Source organism: Coloeus monedula, assembly GCF_965178545.1.
Source record: "Coloeus monedula genome assembly, chromosome: 4".
Classification (NCBI taxonomy): Eukaryota; Metazoa; Chordata; class Aves; order Passeriformes; family Corvidae; genus Coloeus; species Coloeus monedula.
Window position 1 is genome coordinate 18,835,483 of NC_138784.1, and position 18,622 is coordinate 18,854,104.

General features: G+C 40.5%; 1 protein-coding gene across 6 annotated transcripts in view; it reads right to left on the minus strand.

The window, feature by feature from the left end:
• Positions 1 to 14,861: 14,861 nt before the first annotated feature.
• Positions 14,862 to 18,622, minus strand: part of BICD1 (BICD cargo adaptor 1) — a gene marked incomplete at both ends in the record, with an annotated part of 165,004 nt that continues 161,243 nt past the window's right edge. For 5 of the 6 annotated variants that reach the window (XM_082281006.1, XM_082281004.1, XM_082281002.1 and 2 more), the window contains one exon: positions 16,776 to 16,951. In XM_082281006.1, the coding sequence (XP_082137132.1) occupies positions 16,864 to 16,951 (88 nt within the window). Of the gene's footprint in view, positions 16,952 to 18,622 lie in introns of all 6 variants that reach the window. The other variant, XM_082280999.1, reaches the window with a different exon arrangement.

Here is an 18,622-nt window from a genome sequence, read left to right on the forward strand (position 1 = left end):
CCTCACCTGCCGCCGCTGCCCGCCCCGCCGTCCCTCGCCGGCACCTGGCCGGGCACCGCCTCCCGCAGCCCTGCCCTCGCTACCTGCCCAGCGGCCGCCGGCCCGGGGCGAGGCTCCCCGCCTGCATGGCGAGTCGCAGCCCTCCGCGCCCGTCCCGTCGATGCTCGACGACTTCCCCGAGCCGGGCGCCCGCAGCGCAAGTTCCCCCCGCGGGCACCGCAACTGCTCTGCTTCCTCCCGGAGCCTCGCCGGGAGACCCCGGCCCCGTTCCCGTGGGCGGCTGCGGGAGAGCCGCCTGGGCCGGCCGCGCTCTCCCTCCGATCACCTCCGCAATGCCTGCCCTCCGAGGAGAGGCCCAACTCCTGTCAGACGTGGCAGGAACATCAAGCTGGCCGTAACGCAATCCCTCGTGTCCGACGAGAACATTCTGAAAGGCATCTCTGAGTCCCAGCACTTAAACGTGAGTTTTGATGCCAGGGATGGAGCTGCAATACTTCCATCAATAATAATTCCACCAAGGCCAAAGCTCTTCGCCCTTTGCCAAAGAGTCTAAATTTTCATCAATGAGAAAGGCAATCAGCAGGCTATGCTGCTTTGAGATTACCATCACTTCTACAGCATCAGTGTCTGAAAGCACCTGTTTATCTGGTTAACCAAAACACCAGAACATCTCCACCTGTGCCATTGTGAGAGCAGTCTGTTAAGAGCTTTGAAGTCTGTCAGGGAGTTTGATGTGGTGCAGTTTGAGGCAAACCAATTGAGAAGCAGTGCTCCTATTAAACAGGGATTTGCTGGGCTTTGGAAACTCAAGGTTTAAGGAGTTTCTTAAAGGTGGCCTCCTGTTTTGGAATATGCTGCCTCATTTGCCATCAGCTGTAGTTGAAAGGTTTCTTCACAAAAGAGGAGTGCAGTCAGCTACATTCCAGGGATGGTATCCCTTTGGCAGTGGTCCAGCACAGCCTTTAGTTGCCAGGAAACACGTGAATTGCTGGGGCTTGGAAGAATATTCTGGGGAAGTACCCCTCTGTACTTACCCTGCTCTTACATCTCCTTTTGGCCACTGTCAGAGATGGGAAGTGGGCAAGACCTTTCATTTGACACATAACAGCCATTCTTAGGCTTTACACATACCATAAAAAGATTTTATGGACTGTTCAGGCAAGCTGCTGACTTCACAACTTCCTTGATTCCCAAGGGACAAGGATACTTTTTGTCATGGCCCACAGAGCCATGCATACAACACAGACACATCTGCAGGGGGGAATTACATGATGGGGCATCAGCTTCCTCCAAAGTCCTGTGCTACAGGGTGAGACTCCTGCTGAGTCTTTTCCAGCAGGCTTTCTTGGCATGCAGTTCAGTAACACACAGCCTGCTGATGTCAGGGGACCACTGTGTGAAGCACCAACAGTGTCTGACCCCTGGGAGGCACAGCAGGAGAGAGGACATGGTGGTTCTTCCCATACCACTCATGTTGCAGTCAGAAGGACCACAAGGCAGAAGCCAAATGAGTGGGTCTTCTGCTTTCAGGGTCAGAGAGCAGGTCAGCAGTGAGCAGGGGGGAAGAACTGGTGCAGCTGGGACATCTGCCACCATGTGCCAATGATCTCACTCTTTTGGTCTCTATAATCATTCTCTCCCAGAAGAGGGTTATCTTACAGCCACCCCCTTCCGTTCCCAATAAAAATGAAGCAGCCAGATCACCTCCTGGGTCCTTTTTGTCTTCTTGCAATTGCACACACACTAGGTTTTACTTTTGTAAATGTACAAAAAAGCAGTGACTCAGAGATAAAAGACTAATTCATGTCTTGACTTCAGCCACCTGACTAGGGCTGGGCACATGGAGATGCATATATCACTTACTACTGAACTTTGTACTTACCTCTTTAAACACAGAGCTTTGCTCCTGGAAGAAAAGCAGCTAAGGAAGCAAGGGCAAACACACCCTACAAATGTTACCCAAATGATAGGAACTGGAAATGGTTCTCTGAGATGGTATCAGTGAGTGGTAACTTATTACAGTGTCACTGGAAAATAAAGATCACCTAAGAAAAGAGAATCATACCAACTCTGTGGAATCAGAAAGCTGGTCAGAAAAGCTCCTTTTCTTGAGAAAATCCTCCTGAAGCACGCTGACATATTTAAAGCAGTGAGGTGACAGCCTGTGATAGAAGGAATTCAGGCAGACAGTAAGTTCACGGTAATTGCGGAGCATTTGTACACTGCAGTGTGGTGCAGGGTTCCCAGAGTAGCTTACTGTCTCTCCTCTTTCCAATTAGTTACACACAGACCTGGAGCAGCTGGTTCAAGCTGGCTCCGAGCTGCTGTACACCAGCAACTGCTCTGTTCCGCCTGCTTGGACAGGGGAAAAAACTTCCGCCCCTTCTGGCACGACCTTCCTCCTTTTCTATAAACTCTCAATCCCTCTTGTTCTCCGTCTCCGGGCACAGACACAGAGTCCTTTGGCAACGTCAGCAAGAGGAAAAACATTTCAAGTATAAAAGGTCAATCAGAGATAGGTATTATCTTGGAAAACATCACCCTAAATGATTAAAAGATTAGTGTAATAACTGGAGAAGGGATCTGAGAACAGAAAAATAAGCTTACATGTAGACAGTACTGCCAGTACTGCTTAAAATATATCAAGGTCAGAAAATGGCACTGCTTGGCTAAGAGCCTTGCAGCACACCTCCCACCTCAGGCAAAGTGCAGGAGGAGTTACACACCCCTCTGCTGCCTGGTCACCAGTGAGCCACAGCCAACCCAGCATGGGCAATAGCTGGGCCATCTGGCTCCAAGGCTTTCTGTGGGAGAGGTGAGAAATGCAGTGGTGGAGACTTGATTTAACTGTACCTTATTTGCATGTGGGAGGAAAAACAGGAAACCTGCGGAAGCACACAGAGGTGGAGAAGGAAAGCAAGGACAGCTGGCAAGCTATAGCCTCAAGAAAAAGTTGAAAGAGTACTTCAGGTGTATGGGAGTCTTGGAAGCAGTCATTTCGTGCTGCTAAAGACCCAAAGCATTCAGGGAAACAGGACTTTACAGGCAATCTTTGCTTAGTTTGTGAGAAAATAAATGCTTCACTTTCCATTCACTTTCCATTGTTCCTCCAGTGAACCTCTTTGGATTAACCTTTTACTAATGGAATCAACCTTCAGAAAACTCGGTTTTGACTAACTCCTTGAGTGAGACTGTTACTGTTGTTGCCATTGGTCAAGATTCTTTATTTCTGCTGGAATTTAGCATTATTTTCTCCATAGTTGCACTATAAATCTGTTCCAGGATTCAGTTCAAGGCCTCTAGCTGTGATTTGTCTGAGTACTATCTTGTGCTGTACCCCACAGCAAATCTGTACAGTAACATACTTGTAGAGCATTAGTCCACAGGACCCTGAGAAAGAAGATGCATGAACTCAGCACCTAACAGAAAAACATTTATAAAATTTTCTAAACATTAAAAACATCAACTTGTTTAGAGTAGTGTCTTTAGCACTGATTTGGATAGTACCTTCTCAGAGGTCTGAGAGAAAACTGCCTTTCTCTTAGGTATGAAACTCCAAATAAAAATTGAAATAAAATGTAGGCTATAGTACAGAAAATCCATATTAAATACATAGGTAACCAAGCCAAGTCCTGCCTAAGTTATTGCATAACACATCAATCATTTTGAATCTTCTGTGAACCGCATTTAAGCCAAAACCAGTTCTGCCAGCAGGGAAGTATAATGAAGAACAAGAACCGGTAGAGCAAAAGATTGAGCAGTATACTATTAAGAGAAGAATTTCACTCATCTCAGACCCTCATGCACTTTCCAGATGAAAAGTCTCTTCCAGCAGCAGCAGCAGTTACAATGCACAAAGCCACTGCAGTGTGTGAAACTGATACACAGACTAAGCAAGCGAATTTGAGGCAGATACTCAACCTCCCTTAAATCCTGATGCAGGCAAACACAGGACCCAGCACTCAAAGGCAATGTGACTTTCAGCCTGAGGCTGCAGGCTCTGCTTCTTAGCCTGGGGAGTGGCTTACAAAGAGGAGACACAGGCCTGGTGTGTGAGAAATGAGACAACTCTTAAAAAGATTAATTTATTGAAAACAGAAAAATTGAAAAATTACAGAAATCAGAAAAATATAAAAATTTGGGATCCTATGGCTCGGTAGATGGTATGCCCCAGGAGCACAGGGATTTGAGATCTTCTGGCTGAGACAGCACTAGACCTCAGGTAGAGAAAAAAACTTGCAGTGCTGGGTTGACTTTAAAAAATTACTAAAAGCCCCTTAAAAGGGGTAAGGCTTTTAATGCCCAGCACCGATGTCTCCCACAGCTGGTCTGGAGAAAGCAAGAGGGGAAGAAAGAAAAGAGGCCGCCTCTCGGCTTCGTCCTTTTTATAGTTTTTGCTCCGCCCCCAGTCCGCCCACAGCCCGCCCCTTCGGTCCAAGGCGATTGGTGCTTTCCCTTTGATGGATCATCTCCATCCACCAATGGCTCATCGTTGTCAAGGGGGGTGGTATCAGTTAAGAGATAAGGGAAAACAATACCTTCATTAAAATTCAGGTATTCAGGTTGCCATGGAACTTGCCTGCAGAGTAATGGCCGTGGCTAAAAATAGCTGCTGGCTATTAAGACTGGGTGGGGGGGTTTGGCCTTGGAATCAAAATGCAAGTGAAACACCTACAAAAAGTATTCAAATACATCCAACACACCTCAAAACACTTGTAAAAGTGTACAGTAAACACAGGAAAGGTAACTCTTATGGTGTACCAGTGGTTTGTAGCTTGAAAAGGGGCAAGTTTGTGATTTTTTTACTGGGAAAAATTTTAACTGGGAAGGGTGCAACTCTATTAATAAACTTTAAACAAATGGAAACACTGATAATGGAACTGGATTTTTGTACCTGGGCTGATGGGTTAATTGTAACATTCAATTTAAAAATAATTAACTCAAAATTAATTACTTAAAGCACTTAATATGCAAAGACCAAGCACAAATAGGGATTTCATGTATGACATGGTGCTTGTTCCCTGCCCAGCACCCCGTGTGAGTGTCAGAACAGGGTGGGGAGCCTGAATGTGTGGCATTATGCTGGTTTCCACCAAAAAATGCACTTGGGCTGTTTCGTTACTTGCTGCCATATCTTAGGAATGGCTTTACTTCCCCATGAGAAGGAGCTGCAGGGTCAACAGTGGGAATTGGAGTTAAACATCAGAAGTAACCCATGACAAGCAATCTAAAAGGGGTCAGACAAATCCTAAGTATTAACTGCTGGAACAAAACTGGATGGGTAGACAGCCCTCAGACGAAAATCCATGGCAGGTTTCTTTCATCCAAACAATGCCTCTAATATAATATAATATAATACAAATCTCTGCTCTGCCTTGCTTGACTGTGTAAGAGAGAACAATGTTGTGTTTAATCTGTTTCTCCCTGTTGTCAGTTTTGGCCCCATTGAAGATAATGATGGGGACTAACCAGCAGCAGGTTTTGTCCACTTCCAGCCACTGTAATAAAGAATCCTATTTATATCCCCCTAGAGCCAGGGTTTCTTCCTCTATCACACAGATGGCTGCTAACACATAGCTTTGCAAGAACAGCAATATGATAATTAAAGGAAGAAACATCCCTCCTACATATTTCCTTGTTAATTTTGTCTCATCCCTCTTTTTGCAGCACTGAAGCATTTTATCTGTTGCAAGCAAATTTTTGGAATTTATGGAAAACACGTTGAGATAAAGGTATCAAACATATCCCTTAGTTTTATTGAAGGATTGCTGCTTAGAGGGAGTAATTGCTCCTTCTAATCAGTTTTGTTAAGTAAGTCTTGCAGAACAGCACTCATTTAACAGAGACTGATTGCTTTCAGAAGTTAGAATATTCTTCATTATCATCACCACAGATTAATGAAATGTGTCTCACTATCCAATTGGTGTCAGACATTTAGATACCATTAGCAACAGTGCTTTAGCTTTGATTTGCATTAACAACAGGTGAAAACAAACTTCCATAAGGTCATGTAAGCAGAAAGGAGAGAGAAAGCAAGCTGTGGTGGAGAAAATGCTCTACTCTCCTATTTCTTCTTTCATTCTGCAGTGACAACCTTAAAAAAAAAAATTAAAAAGGAATGGTCATTTGAGACATTTTAGTGGGCCTTATGCCCATTATGCCTTGATTCCTACGGCATGAGTGACAACTCTTTTAGGCGTACCCCACATCCAAAATCTAGCTTTTTACCAGATCAGGTTAAATTCACCATTGAAAACTGTGAATTAACAAATTAGGGAAAGCTAATTATATGGCCCAGCAGTTCCCTGTGAAGGAAAATACATGCCAGCAAGATCCTGGGAGTGTTTTCCCCAAAGGTGGCTGTGGAGCTGGTGGTGGGCTGTGCTAATCTGTGGATGGCGGCAGCAGCAGCCAGCTCCTACCCACCATCTCTTCTCCTGGGAAGCCCTGCAACTTCTCCCTTTTCCCAGAAGGGCCCATGCCTAGTTAGGTGATGGCACACTTGGTAGTGACTCCTGGAAAAAAGATGACATGTTGTGTGGAAGGAGCTGGTGGCTGCTATGAGTTGTTCCTCTGGCATGTTCCCTCTGAGGGGTTCACAAGCTCTGGGATGAGCTGCAGCTGGGAGCAGGGGCTCTGTCCTCCTGCAAATGGGTGACCATGAAATTAAGTGCTCTTCGCTGCTCCTTTGCTTTTATTCCCAAACTCTGCTGTCTTTCACTGAGGATATGATGTATGGGATTGTAGAATCACAGAATAATAGAATGGTTTGGGTTGGAAGGGACGATAAAGATCGTCCAGTTCCAACACCCCTGCCATGGGAAGGGACACCTTCCACTAAATCACGTTGCTCAGAGCCGCATCCAACCCGGCCTTGAACATTTCCAGGGATGGGGTGTCCACAATTTCCATGGGCAACCTGTTCCAGGGCTTCACCACCCCCACAGCAAAGAATTTCCTCCTAATATCTAATCTAAACCCACTCTCTTTCAGTTTATAGCCATTCCCCCTTGCCCTATCCCTGCATGCCCTTGTAAAAAGTCCCTCCCCAAATCTCTTGTAGGCCCCCTTTAGGCAATGGAAGGGGCTTTAAGGTCTCCCCGGAGCCTTCTCTCCTCCAGGCTGAACAACCCCAACTTCCTCTGCCTGTCTCCATAGGAGAGGTGCTTTGTTTGAAGAGTCATGCACTGCTAAGGTGCTGTATACATTAAACATTAACCACTGTCCCTCTGTGAAGGCCTACCTAAACAGTAAAGCAAAATGTTTTGGTTCTCTGCTTAGCAAATCAACACAGGAAGAGCAAATGGCTGATAAAGCATGATGTGAAAATAAAAGCCTAATTATAACTTCCAGCTCTGGAAGAAAATATTCCAGTCTCAATATTGCAATACTGCCTTAACTTTTTTTTTTCCCTTGTTGTAAAAACCCACCTGTCAGGTACTTCATATTCCTTCTAACAAGGCATATGGTACATGCACTGGAGTTTCAACATGCTTCTTAATAATTTATGGTGACTTAAAACAGAGAGACTTCAAAGCTGTTGCTGCATTTGCAGACTCCTCTTAAGTTTTTCTCCCTTGTTTTCCTCCATTCTGTTCTGCATTCCACAGACTCCCTTGGATGTTTCTGGGATGAAATGTTATTATTATGACTGTGAAAAGGATATAAATGCTACTTGTATTCCACTTTAATTTGCTGTTTTATCGTGAATCTAAAAAAAACAACATTCTATTCATACTTGTAGTTTTTAAAACTTAGTTTTACCCCTAGAGATCTAACATTGTCTAATTTTGGAACTTAGTACTTCAAACAATCTTTATAGTGCTTTATGCACTGCAAATGGCTGTACCTTTCCATACTGAAATGTGCCATGTGTTTATATTCCAGCAGAGATAAACTAAGCATAACTGCACAGATGAGGGGTCTGAAACTTCAGAACCTCCAGAATCTTAATTTGTCCTTTGTCACAGATTTATATTCATGGTTTTGAACACTCTTTTAACAGATTGTAGTCACTTAGAAGGAAATTCAAGTTCCTTACCAGAATAAGAATATCTATATTTTACTGAGCTAACATTGCTGGGGAAAGAAAAGTTTTCCCATGTTTAGGCATTATTTTTGTCTTGGGTCTGGTGAGTCAAATTGCCATTTTGGTTAACAAGCCTGGCAGACAGTCAGAAGGAGGGCACAGGTCTACAGAAATTAAAACCAGAAAGAGGATGTTCAACTCCAGCTATTTATAGTGAGGCTCTATTAATACCAAGCACTGTGGAAATAGGGAACAGGCTCTGAACCAACTCCAGCACTTGAGCAATGCAGGTTCTGGAGCAGTGTATGTACCACATGGAGTAAATAACTCACCTTCCTGGCCACACCTAAAACCACTTTGGTATTTCAGTGTGTACAGGGTGAGGTGTGTGGAGAGGTGAAGGATTACACATAATCACTTTATTGAGTGTTGATGTTTTCCCATCACAACACTCAATTTGCCTATCTGTAGGTGAGCGATAACAGCACCCAATTTGCAAAGATGTTTTGGGAAAGAATTAATATGCATAGAGTGCTCTGAAGATAAAAAGAGTTAGTCTGCTTTTGTCTAAGATAACAAAAACCTTTGAAAGCCATGGTGGCTTCCCAGAGGCATTTTCTTTTTAAGTAGTGTAGGACTTCGAGATTGTTGGTGTTTGTATAGAGTGCATTTTACATCAGTTCTAATTTTATGGTTTGCAAGGCTGAAGTTAAATCACAAACTGGTCACCAAATATTGGGCCCACATTCTCTACATTCACAATTTGCTCTTCAAGGAAGCTCTGCACTCATGTCACTTTCCATATCATGTTTCCAATCTGAGTAAACAGCTTCAGTTTTTTAATAACTTAACCAATATGACAGCATTGAATAGCAAAAATCAATTTCCTTGAGAGACATAATCAATGCTTAAAAAGATGAAAGCCCTCCCCAGATAGGGAATCCTATGAATTAATTTAAATGGATACAACTGCCTCATGATTTATTTCCAAAGTTTCCTGATAACTCACTTAAGGGATATGAAAGTCCTTCTTTCCCCCCCTCATATGGAGCTTTCTCACAAATAACATTTTCTCAATCATAAATTGTTATTACAATAAATTAAACTTTTTTTTCCTCTAAAACCAGCCAAGAAATCGTATTCCTGAAGTTGGATACTTCCACTATGATACAAGAGAATTTATAAATAATAATGAAGGAAATATGTGTTTTCTAATATACCACTCTAGTCAAGAAGGAATCATTCTTGCAAAGGTCAATATATTTTACTGGGTTATTAAGCTTCTGCTGAGTTGTCAGCTATAGCACTGAGCCTTACTTTTGTGCAAAGTTTAGATATTCTTCTTCCATTCAGGCAATCACTCAAACCTTCTACTGAGAAGAAAGCAGTTGTGCCTGTGCCTTTACCATAAACAAATAGATGAGAACTGGCTTTACTCCAAATAAATTTTCCCAGGATGCACATAATTATGACTATTTTAGCTCCATCTTCCCCCTCTATCTCATTCTATATATAAAATCTTCTATGTTTGTCATTCACAGGATGCTAGAAGACATGGCTGTCAGGGCCTCTTCATAATTAGTATCTCTGTTCTTATTATTGGTCAAATGAAACCTAAGTTTCAACATGTTCAAAATTATGCAGTAATTTTTTCCTGCATACCTCACTTGCCAGTGCCCTGACAGTGTTTTATAGTGTTAGGAGAGTCAAACCATGGCTCCTGCTGCCTTTAGGTACAACTGGGAGCCCTCTGCATTTCTTTATGCACCACCACAGGATTTACTAAGGGAAGTATCCAGAAATGAAGATTTGCTGTGACAGTCACTGTAAACTTTAGCTTCAGGATCTTTTCCATTAAAATCTGGTGTATATATAGCAGAAAACCAACCGTTCAATGGTTAGAAGTTACCTGCTGCTCCAGAATATGGAGTAATGGTTCTTCCCAAGGCAGAAATTATACAGATACTTTCTTTAACAAAGCTGTATTTTTGAGGGGGGGTTTTGTTTGGATGGTTGGGGTTGTTTTTACCCCAGACTATTTCCGTGACTTTACTCATACCATTTCCTCTCAGAGTGCTGCACAGGACCAGCTGAAGGGATGACACAGAGGAAGGGGAAGGAGCAATACCGGTTAGAAGCTTCTCACATCAACTTTGAAATGAGAACATTCTCACGAGGGGTAGTCCTCTGTGAAACTGCTTTCAAACTAGCTGAAGATGAGAAGTCTGCTTTCCCCTTCTTTTTCAACTCACAGAAACTCTCAATTCAAAATTAAAGGAGAGGATCTTTCAGTGTAAAAAGTTCTAGCAATCACACTTCCGCTAAATGATTATGGAAAACTGTTGCCCCAAGGCATTTCTGCAATGAGCAGAGATAACCTGGGAGAACAACCCCTGCTAGGTGAGAAAAAGGAAGAAAAGAGACAAGTGGGAAGAACCTAGACAAATAACAGCTCTTGGACTCCATTTCTGTCACTATGCACAATTCATGTTACTAGCCAAAGCACCCCCCCAGCCAGCCAAAAACCAACCCAGCTGTCCAACAGTTCCCATTGAGTCAAATATCACAGCAGGCTTGGAGATGCAATCCTTCCTCCAGAATCTTCCTGGGCCATTTCTAAAAGCTGGACATTTTCTACCCCTCAGGGACCCTGTGAACAACAAGGTTCACTGGAGGAGCTGCAGCAGCCACCTTCCTGCCAGGGCTGAGCTCCTGGATCCTTGTGGGGGGATTTTCCCCTCTTTGCTTTCAGAGCACGGTTCTTCCACAAGGGAAGAGGATGTTTCTTACTGTAAAAAAGCAGGTATGGTACAGCATTCCCAAACCAATTTTATATTGACTTCAGCTCTTCTTTTGCTTCCACGTCCCCTGAGGATGGAGATTTGCATCTTACAGAGAATTCTTGTCCTGAAAGTTTATGCAGGTATAGCAGCATTTCAGAGATCACTCAAATCTGCTGGAAACATTGTATGGGGAATCAGTATTTTAGTATCTGCCTCAAACTCAGAAAACAGGGGAAGCACCTTGGCTTTAATTCTGATTCCCTTTTCCTTTAATGTTGATTTCCCTGCTTGATACCTTTTAAACTTACAATCATTGATCTCGAAGAATTAAATAATTGTGAAAGTCTAAGCCAAGTCAAAGCACTGCAAACTGCTGTGAATAGAAGTAGACCAGACAGAATGGTGTTAAATGAACAAAAATGGCCAGTTTATTCACTGGAACAGTTATGCATTACACTGTAATTTTAATTGGAACATAAAGATGTAAGAATCAGTATATCGGCTTCGTTTAATTATTTTCTTCAGCACTAGAGTGTTTTTCCCAACCATTTGACTGCATGATCATATTACACATGTACAAGCACAGACTTTATGAATCCCTCACAAGGTATTAATCTAGGATTGTCTACAAGGACAAGGAAAAGTTAACATGGGAATTACTTCGATTTTAAAAATAAATGATGCATTTTTGGAAACAAGAATTATTTAACTTTTTTGCTTTTAGCATAAAGTAGCAACAAGAAGAGTTTCCAATACTCAGTCTTTAGCAAATGAACATATATACTTTTATATTCTTCACCACCTAGAAACACTTCATCATTTAACCCCAAGAAGGCAGGACAACATAATGTCAATTCAACATAGGAGTAGCTGAGTTATTACAGCAGTAAACATACAGTATACAAATTTGTGTTTGTCACAAACTCCACCAATGCTAAAACTCTTTTGAAAGGAACAGAGCAATCTGTACGGTTCATTAAATACAGAACATCATGCAAATGGAAACATTCAATAGATTACAAAAGTCACAAAACATCAGTTTTCTTTTTTTTTTTAATTGTTTACAAAGGATCAAGTTAATTAACCCTTTAACAGTCAAACCACAGGGCTGAAAATCAATAGGGCAATAAGTAATAAAATGGACTTAATTTAACCACTGGCATAGCACACATAGCCGTATCTGTGAACAGGAGAAATAATAATAAAATAAGCTAGATTACTCCTATTTCTTGTTCATAGCTGTTAAAATACCAACTAGCTAGCAAGCCAGTCTACTTGAAACTTTTATCAAATGCTTCTGTTTATTGATTTTCCAAAATATTTTTGAAATCAAGTAACCACATATTCAATAAAAACTCAGATTAATAACACTGAGAAAAAAACATACACTCTTATCCACTCTTGTACAGCAGATCATGATAAACAAAACAAATAGAAAGCTTTGTAGAAAGACATTTTTGAAATACAAGGCTCTATCACCCAGAGTCTGCCCGCACATTAACTCCAGTAATGAAATATTGGATTTTTCCTTTGTCAGTTTGTCACTTGGTTGGCATTACATTTTACAAAAGGGATTTTCAAGAACTCCACAGGAAACAGATTAAAAACCAATAAGGATTTAAGCTGTGCACCTCCAAATGAAAGATACAGACTCTCTGTGATAGTTCTCTTGCCCTTCTAGCAAGAGGAATATGCATATCACACAAGAAATAAGAATTTTCTAGCTTAGTTACAGATATGGAGAAGCTACACAATGTTAACAATGTCATGCACACATTTTCCATTGCATATTTTGATGCATTTGTGACTGAAGGCGAAAGGCAATTGCTTTTTTATTTCTTTTCCTCAGGATGCTTAATTACACTAAAAAAACCCCTTAATGGTTAAAAAACATCTGAATAGTATATATCCCTTTCGGACTCACTGCATACACAGCAAATGAAAACTGAAGAATAAGTGATGACTGGAATTTTTAAAGAGGTAACTATAGCAATTATCATACTTCAAAGGTAAAACATCAGTCCCTGCCATTCTCAAACGAAGATTTCCGAGGAACAAAAGAAAGAAATTTACTGTAACCTCAGTGGATATGCATCTTCTGCCAAAGAAAGGAACAGACCTCAGAAAGGCTGATGTAATCTATACCTTATGATGATGATCAATCCAGCTTTAAGTGGAGTTGGCAGCACAGCTATTGACTTTGGCATCGCAGGATGAACGACAAGGTTGGTACCAAAATTAGGGCCCAGACTCCGGGTGTCGTTCCCAGTGGGATAAGGACTGGGTCAGATTTTACTAACAGCTTACTTAAGTATGTCCAGCATAAGTATGGTGAGCAGCCTTCATAGGTGAGGTCACATTTCATAACTGAGGTTATATTTCATAACATAATCTCCTTTATGTACACACATTAATATGGCAAATGACTTAAACAACTTCGTAATCTCTTTAAAATAAAAAACAAACTGAAAATCAACTTGGCATCAAAACTTGCAGCGTTAATTAGAGTTTCATTCTATGAACTCTGCTGTATAGCTATGATTACACAAATTTACTGTGAAAAATGTGGATAGAGAAAGCACAGAGATGCCAACCTGTCAATCAGATCAATCAGAAAGAATATCACTGTTGCCTCCATTTAGAAAATTCTATACAATTAGCATGAAAAATGGTTATATGTCCTCTTTCTGTAAAACCTCCATATATGTTCTGACGGATAGAAAATATATTTTTCCATACTATTACATTTTACAATTTATTTTTCATGTTTTTCTCCCTTTGATTTTTTTACCTATTCTTTTTTTCCTCACACATTTCCTATAAACTGCATTTCCAGAAGCAGGTCATTCACTGAACAAGGAATAATTTTTCACTACATCAGAAAATAAAAGCCAAACCAAAATGCCCCTATTTTGACCTAAATGACCCTATTTTGAGTAGGCTATTTCAAATCCAAAGAAATTTCAAGGCCATCAAACAGAAAAAAAATCTGTGTCTCAGACACAAAAGTCAGAGCAGAATTTGAATTTCTTCCTTAATGAGCAGAACACATAGTAGTGTTTCTAAGTATACTCAACCATTACAAATATATGTATAATTTTTTATTAATCCTTAAAAATCAGAGTAGATATCAACACAACATAAGCTATGTTTAAATGGGAAAAATGTAATCTTTTGCAACCCTTAAAAAAATCCCAGGCTTTTGCTTCTGGTTTTGTCTGCATGTAAATATTTCCTACAAAATCTCTCACAAAGTTTTATGTTATCAATCAGTATATAACAAAGAAGAGGTTTTCATCTGAAGTTCAAGGCATGTATTTTATTTTATTTTATAGTGGTTAACTGACAAAAATTGTCCCAGGGACCTACATAGTTTTGTAACTTACAATGCAATAACTACAACCATTTGCACCTTGAAGTTGGTTTGTTTCTAGTTCTCTTACATTTCCAACACTTACATTTTATTACATATAAAAAAATGTAAATTGAAAACTTAGAAATTTAAAATTTAAAACTTAAGAGAATAAAAAAATGTATTTCTATAAAACAGGGCCACAACTTCTATACCACTGAATGTTCTTTTATAGCTCTTGATCCACGTGGGCATGCATATGTTTCTAAACTGTCTTGATACCATTTTTTTTCCCCCAATAAATTTGTGTCTATACAGAAAGGAAACGTATTTCACTGAATGACTGTTTAACTAAATTTTATGAAAATGCCTTTGATTTGGATATGAAAATAGGAAAAACTATTCCAAGTGCAGTCAGTGGTAACTGTATGCAAAGTGCTATGCAAATTCCTTCTCTTATTAACAATATACAGTAGCTGTCTTTGTTGGATGCAGATATCCATACACCAATCGGACAAGATCAGGAATCTGGAGATGCTTTTTGAAAGCTGAGTTTGCCTCAGAGAAAATACTGTGGGGTTTTTTTTTTTAAATCAAAATAGCAGCTAAACTCAGTGTCAGACATCATGATAGAGCTGAACAGGGTTTCACTTGACCTTTCTGTGACAACACAACAGGCAGGTTAAATATGATACTGATTAGTGATGTAAAGGTATATGAGAAGAATCACGTGAACCCCATGGAAACCAAAGTCAAAACACTGCTGAGTGTTATCTGTTTGATCTGATCAGGACTGGGTATCAGTTTGTTCCTATTTTCTCTATCTCTGTGTTTTGTTACAATAGCTCAGCTGCTTTGCCAAGGTTACACGACAGACGCTGTTGATGACATAAAATATTTCTATTTACAGCACCTTTGTTCTTGGTACTATGGTAGTAATGTTTTGTTAGGCACACTGAGTGGTCACCGATTCTTTCCTCTGCTGATGTTTTGTGAATTGTAACATTTGGTAAGCACTGTTACCTACAAAACTGACTTCATTTTCAGATTCAGGCAGAATTTGAAAGTATTGTTCCAGCCACACCTGCAGCAATTTTTTTTTCCCCAGCTGCCCCATACCTTAGGCTGTACCGTGTTTCCCACTCGTAGGTCATAGATGTGCTGCAGAGAAGGAATAAACACGTGGAAATATCGAAGCCTCTCTTCTGTAAATAAATTAAGGCCACCTAACAAAACAAGGAGCCTGCTAGTTACCAACAAGTAGGCAGGTAGGCAGCATTGCAGACTTGTTTCTCTAGCTGATGACCAGGTGGGAAACCCATAGATGCTGAATCACAACCCTCTACTTAGCCACTTGCCTTGTTGCCAGGTACTGTGCAAAATAAATTGCTCTATCCTTGACTCTGTTCTGAAACTCACTGCTTTTAAGAAAAAACAGGCTTACTCAGCTTTTACAGGAAAGAATCTTTAACTAGGAACACTGTGCACTGTTGCGATAGAGTCTGCGTAGTGTTGATCACCTGAGTATTTGTCATAAACTGACATGAGCTAAGGTTCTGTGTCTGTTGATTTTTGGCAAGGAAAAAATACACTACAGTAAAGTCCTGCTGACTTTGACCCACACCATCAACCCTACCTGCATGAGTCCTTTCACCACAGAATACTTCACACGAAATGCACACGACTTCCCCATTCATACTAGCCTTTCCTGGTAAGGCCTCGAGCTAGGATCCTGAATATGGGAGCGGGAGGAAAGAATGTTTTTAATTAGCACACAGCATTTTACTTATTTTTGATTTTCTTTCTCAGATACCAAATAGAAAGTAATCCCAAAAAACAGCACCAATTCATGATGCGAAAAGTATAATTACAATGCAAGCAAACAACTGAAAACAAATCAGTACATTATCCTTTCATCTCCTTCTTAGGCTTAATAACTATCTTTCAGTGAAGAGCTAGAACAAAACCAGAAGCTAGTGTAATAGGAATTGAAAAAACAAGTGCATAAACAATATCAGTGCAGCAGCAAAATATACAGTCATTGTTAACATTCCAATTCAACCCATTTCCAACATTTTTGTGCAATAAAAATTGGCCATGTGCTGGCCAATGCAACAAGCCTCTTTTTAATATTAACACAGTCATTCTTCTCTGAAGCTATTTCTGCTTGGATTTAAAAAATAAAATTAGTTAAATACAACTCTCACAAAAAAAAAAAAAAGACCATATTTTATAAACACAAAATTCTGGTGCAAATAAAGTAAGAAATAAATATCACACCTTTGAAGACAAAAGGAAATTTGAACTGATTCCTATGGCTGAACTTAGAGGATGTGAGGGTAGGATTTTTGTAACATATTTTTTTAACATTGGCTTAAGTCTCTCATCATTTCAGAGGTAAAGCCAAGCAGCTGGGAGGAACATTTTTGTCGAGATGCTAAATTTCACTACACTTCAGTTGTGATAGCACAGTTTGAGTACAATCAGAGGAACCATAAAAAGTCTTCTTGATAGGTTGGGCTCTGTGCTTTGTGTTCTTCTTCTCAACCTTCCCTCAGTTGCCAGAGCAGGGGATATGAATCCAGACTTGCCAATGCAGCAACAAGGCAGGATTGTCTACCCGCTTGCTGGGAACAATCCCAACCTTTGTTGCATGAACTCCACTCTGTTTGCATTTTCTCTTACGTTGCATATGAAGATTAGGGGTAAGGAGGAGGCTTAGAGAGACAGTTGAGAGGGGCACACTGAGAGCTGGAATGTGGCTGCTCTTCTGGAAGAGCATTAGGACTGAAAATTAAAAAGAGAAAAAGTGCTTAAAATACAAGGCAAACTTTTTACAAGCATGTAAATAGTACAGGGCTGGAAACAAACTTTTAAAGGGGATGAAGCCTCATCTCTAAATCCATATCCTCAGACACACAGTATACACAAAGAAAACTCCCAGTGCACAGCAAGTCAGGGACACTTGGATGCATTTGTGACGTGGCCCAGATATCCCACTTCACAGTTCCTGTACAAAACTGCTGTTTGCATGCTGGGATGACAAAGGCTGCGTGGAGAAAAAATGCATCTGTGAAATGGGGGAGCGAATTTGAAGGACAAGATGCAGGTGCCATCTTTACGTGAGTATTAAAGATTTTCTACATGCAGCTGATTCACTGTTTGACATGAAGGACAATGCCAGGCTGGAAATCAGGTTTCATAGCTTTGTGAAAATATGATGTCTTACTGATCTTGACCTATTTACTAGTCCTTTTGTACAAATACAGTGTCGTTTTCTTCATCAGGCCCCTTAACCACTACATATTTTATAATTTACATTCCCAAAGTGTGGGGATTTCTAATGTTTTGTTTTCTTTTGGGGTTTGTGCTGTTTGAATTCTCTTCATTCCCTCATATACTTCTGTCATTTGACCGTTTTTCATGTACAATATGTCTGATAACAGAATTCACCTGTTAAGACTCTAAAGTGCATTTATAGCATTCACTGGCATATAGCGCAGAGAGGTCTGAACCAGCTTCCAGGGGCTGGAGTAGAAGCAAAGAAAAGGGGTAACTAACACAAACACACCCCCCTTCTTGGTGCAGAGCTGTAGAAAAACAAGATACCAAAACAAAATGCAAGAAAATGTTGTTTATAAAGACAGAAAAAAAAAAAGGAAAAAAATACCACAAATCCCAGTTTTTTAATGAGTCTGGGAAGAGGTTTTTTTCCTAATGCTTCAAATGTTCTACAGCGTTGAAGTTATTCCAAGCTCAACAGAGTGATATATGATAAAGCACCATCATTTATGTCTCTGTCTTCAAGAGAATTTGCCTTTTCTGTTTTCCTTCTTTAGAAACCGTGCTTTTACATATTATCTCTGCAGCACAGACTGTTGGAGTACTGGCTGAAGGAATGCAATTAGCCTGTTGCTGGAAATGAATCAATTTGAAATGCCAGAGGTATTTGGAAAACTGCTACTGGAAATGCCAGTGGTACTGAAAATGTCTTTAGTCTCCACATATAGCATTTACTTAAGGAAACAAAGGGATGACGTTGTGTTTGACTGAAGAAAGAAAGGAGTGTGCACCACCACCATTAAGTAACTTGATGGCAATGTCCACATTTCCAAATCAGAGAAATCTGGGAGGCTTTGACCACAAATACACGAGTATTCAGCAGGAGCAGCTCTGGGCTTATTTGAAGATCATAGAATTGCATGTCTTAAGTTAGATTCTGTTTCCTATTAATGCTCCTGAAGATGAGTTTCTTGATTGAAAAATGGGTGGTGAAGGGGGCTATAGAAGCTCAGGACCTCACAAGTTTTGTTTTGTGCTCAGCTGTTTAATAGCTCAGTCTCAAAGTGTGTAGTGTTATGGACTATGACACCTCAGTTTATATATTGATTTAGTCTAAACCTAAGCACCTAGGCATAAATATTTAATCTAAAATATTTTCTTGAAGCTTTAGTAGCT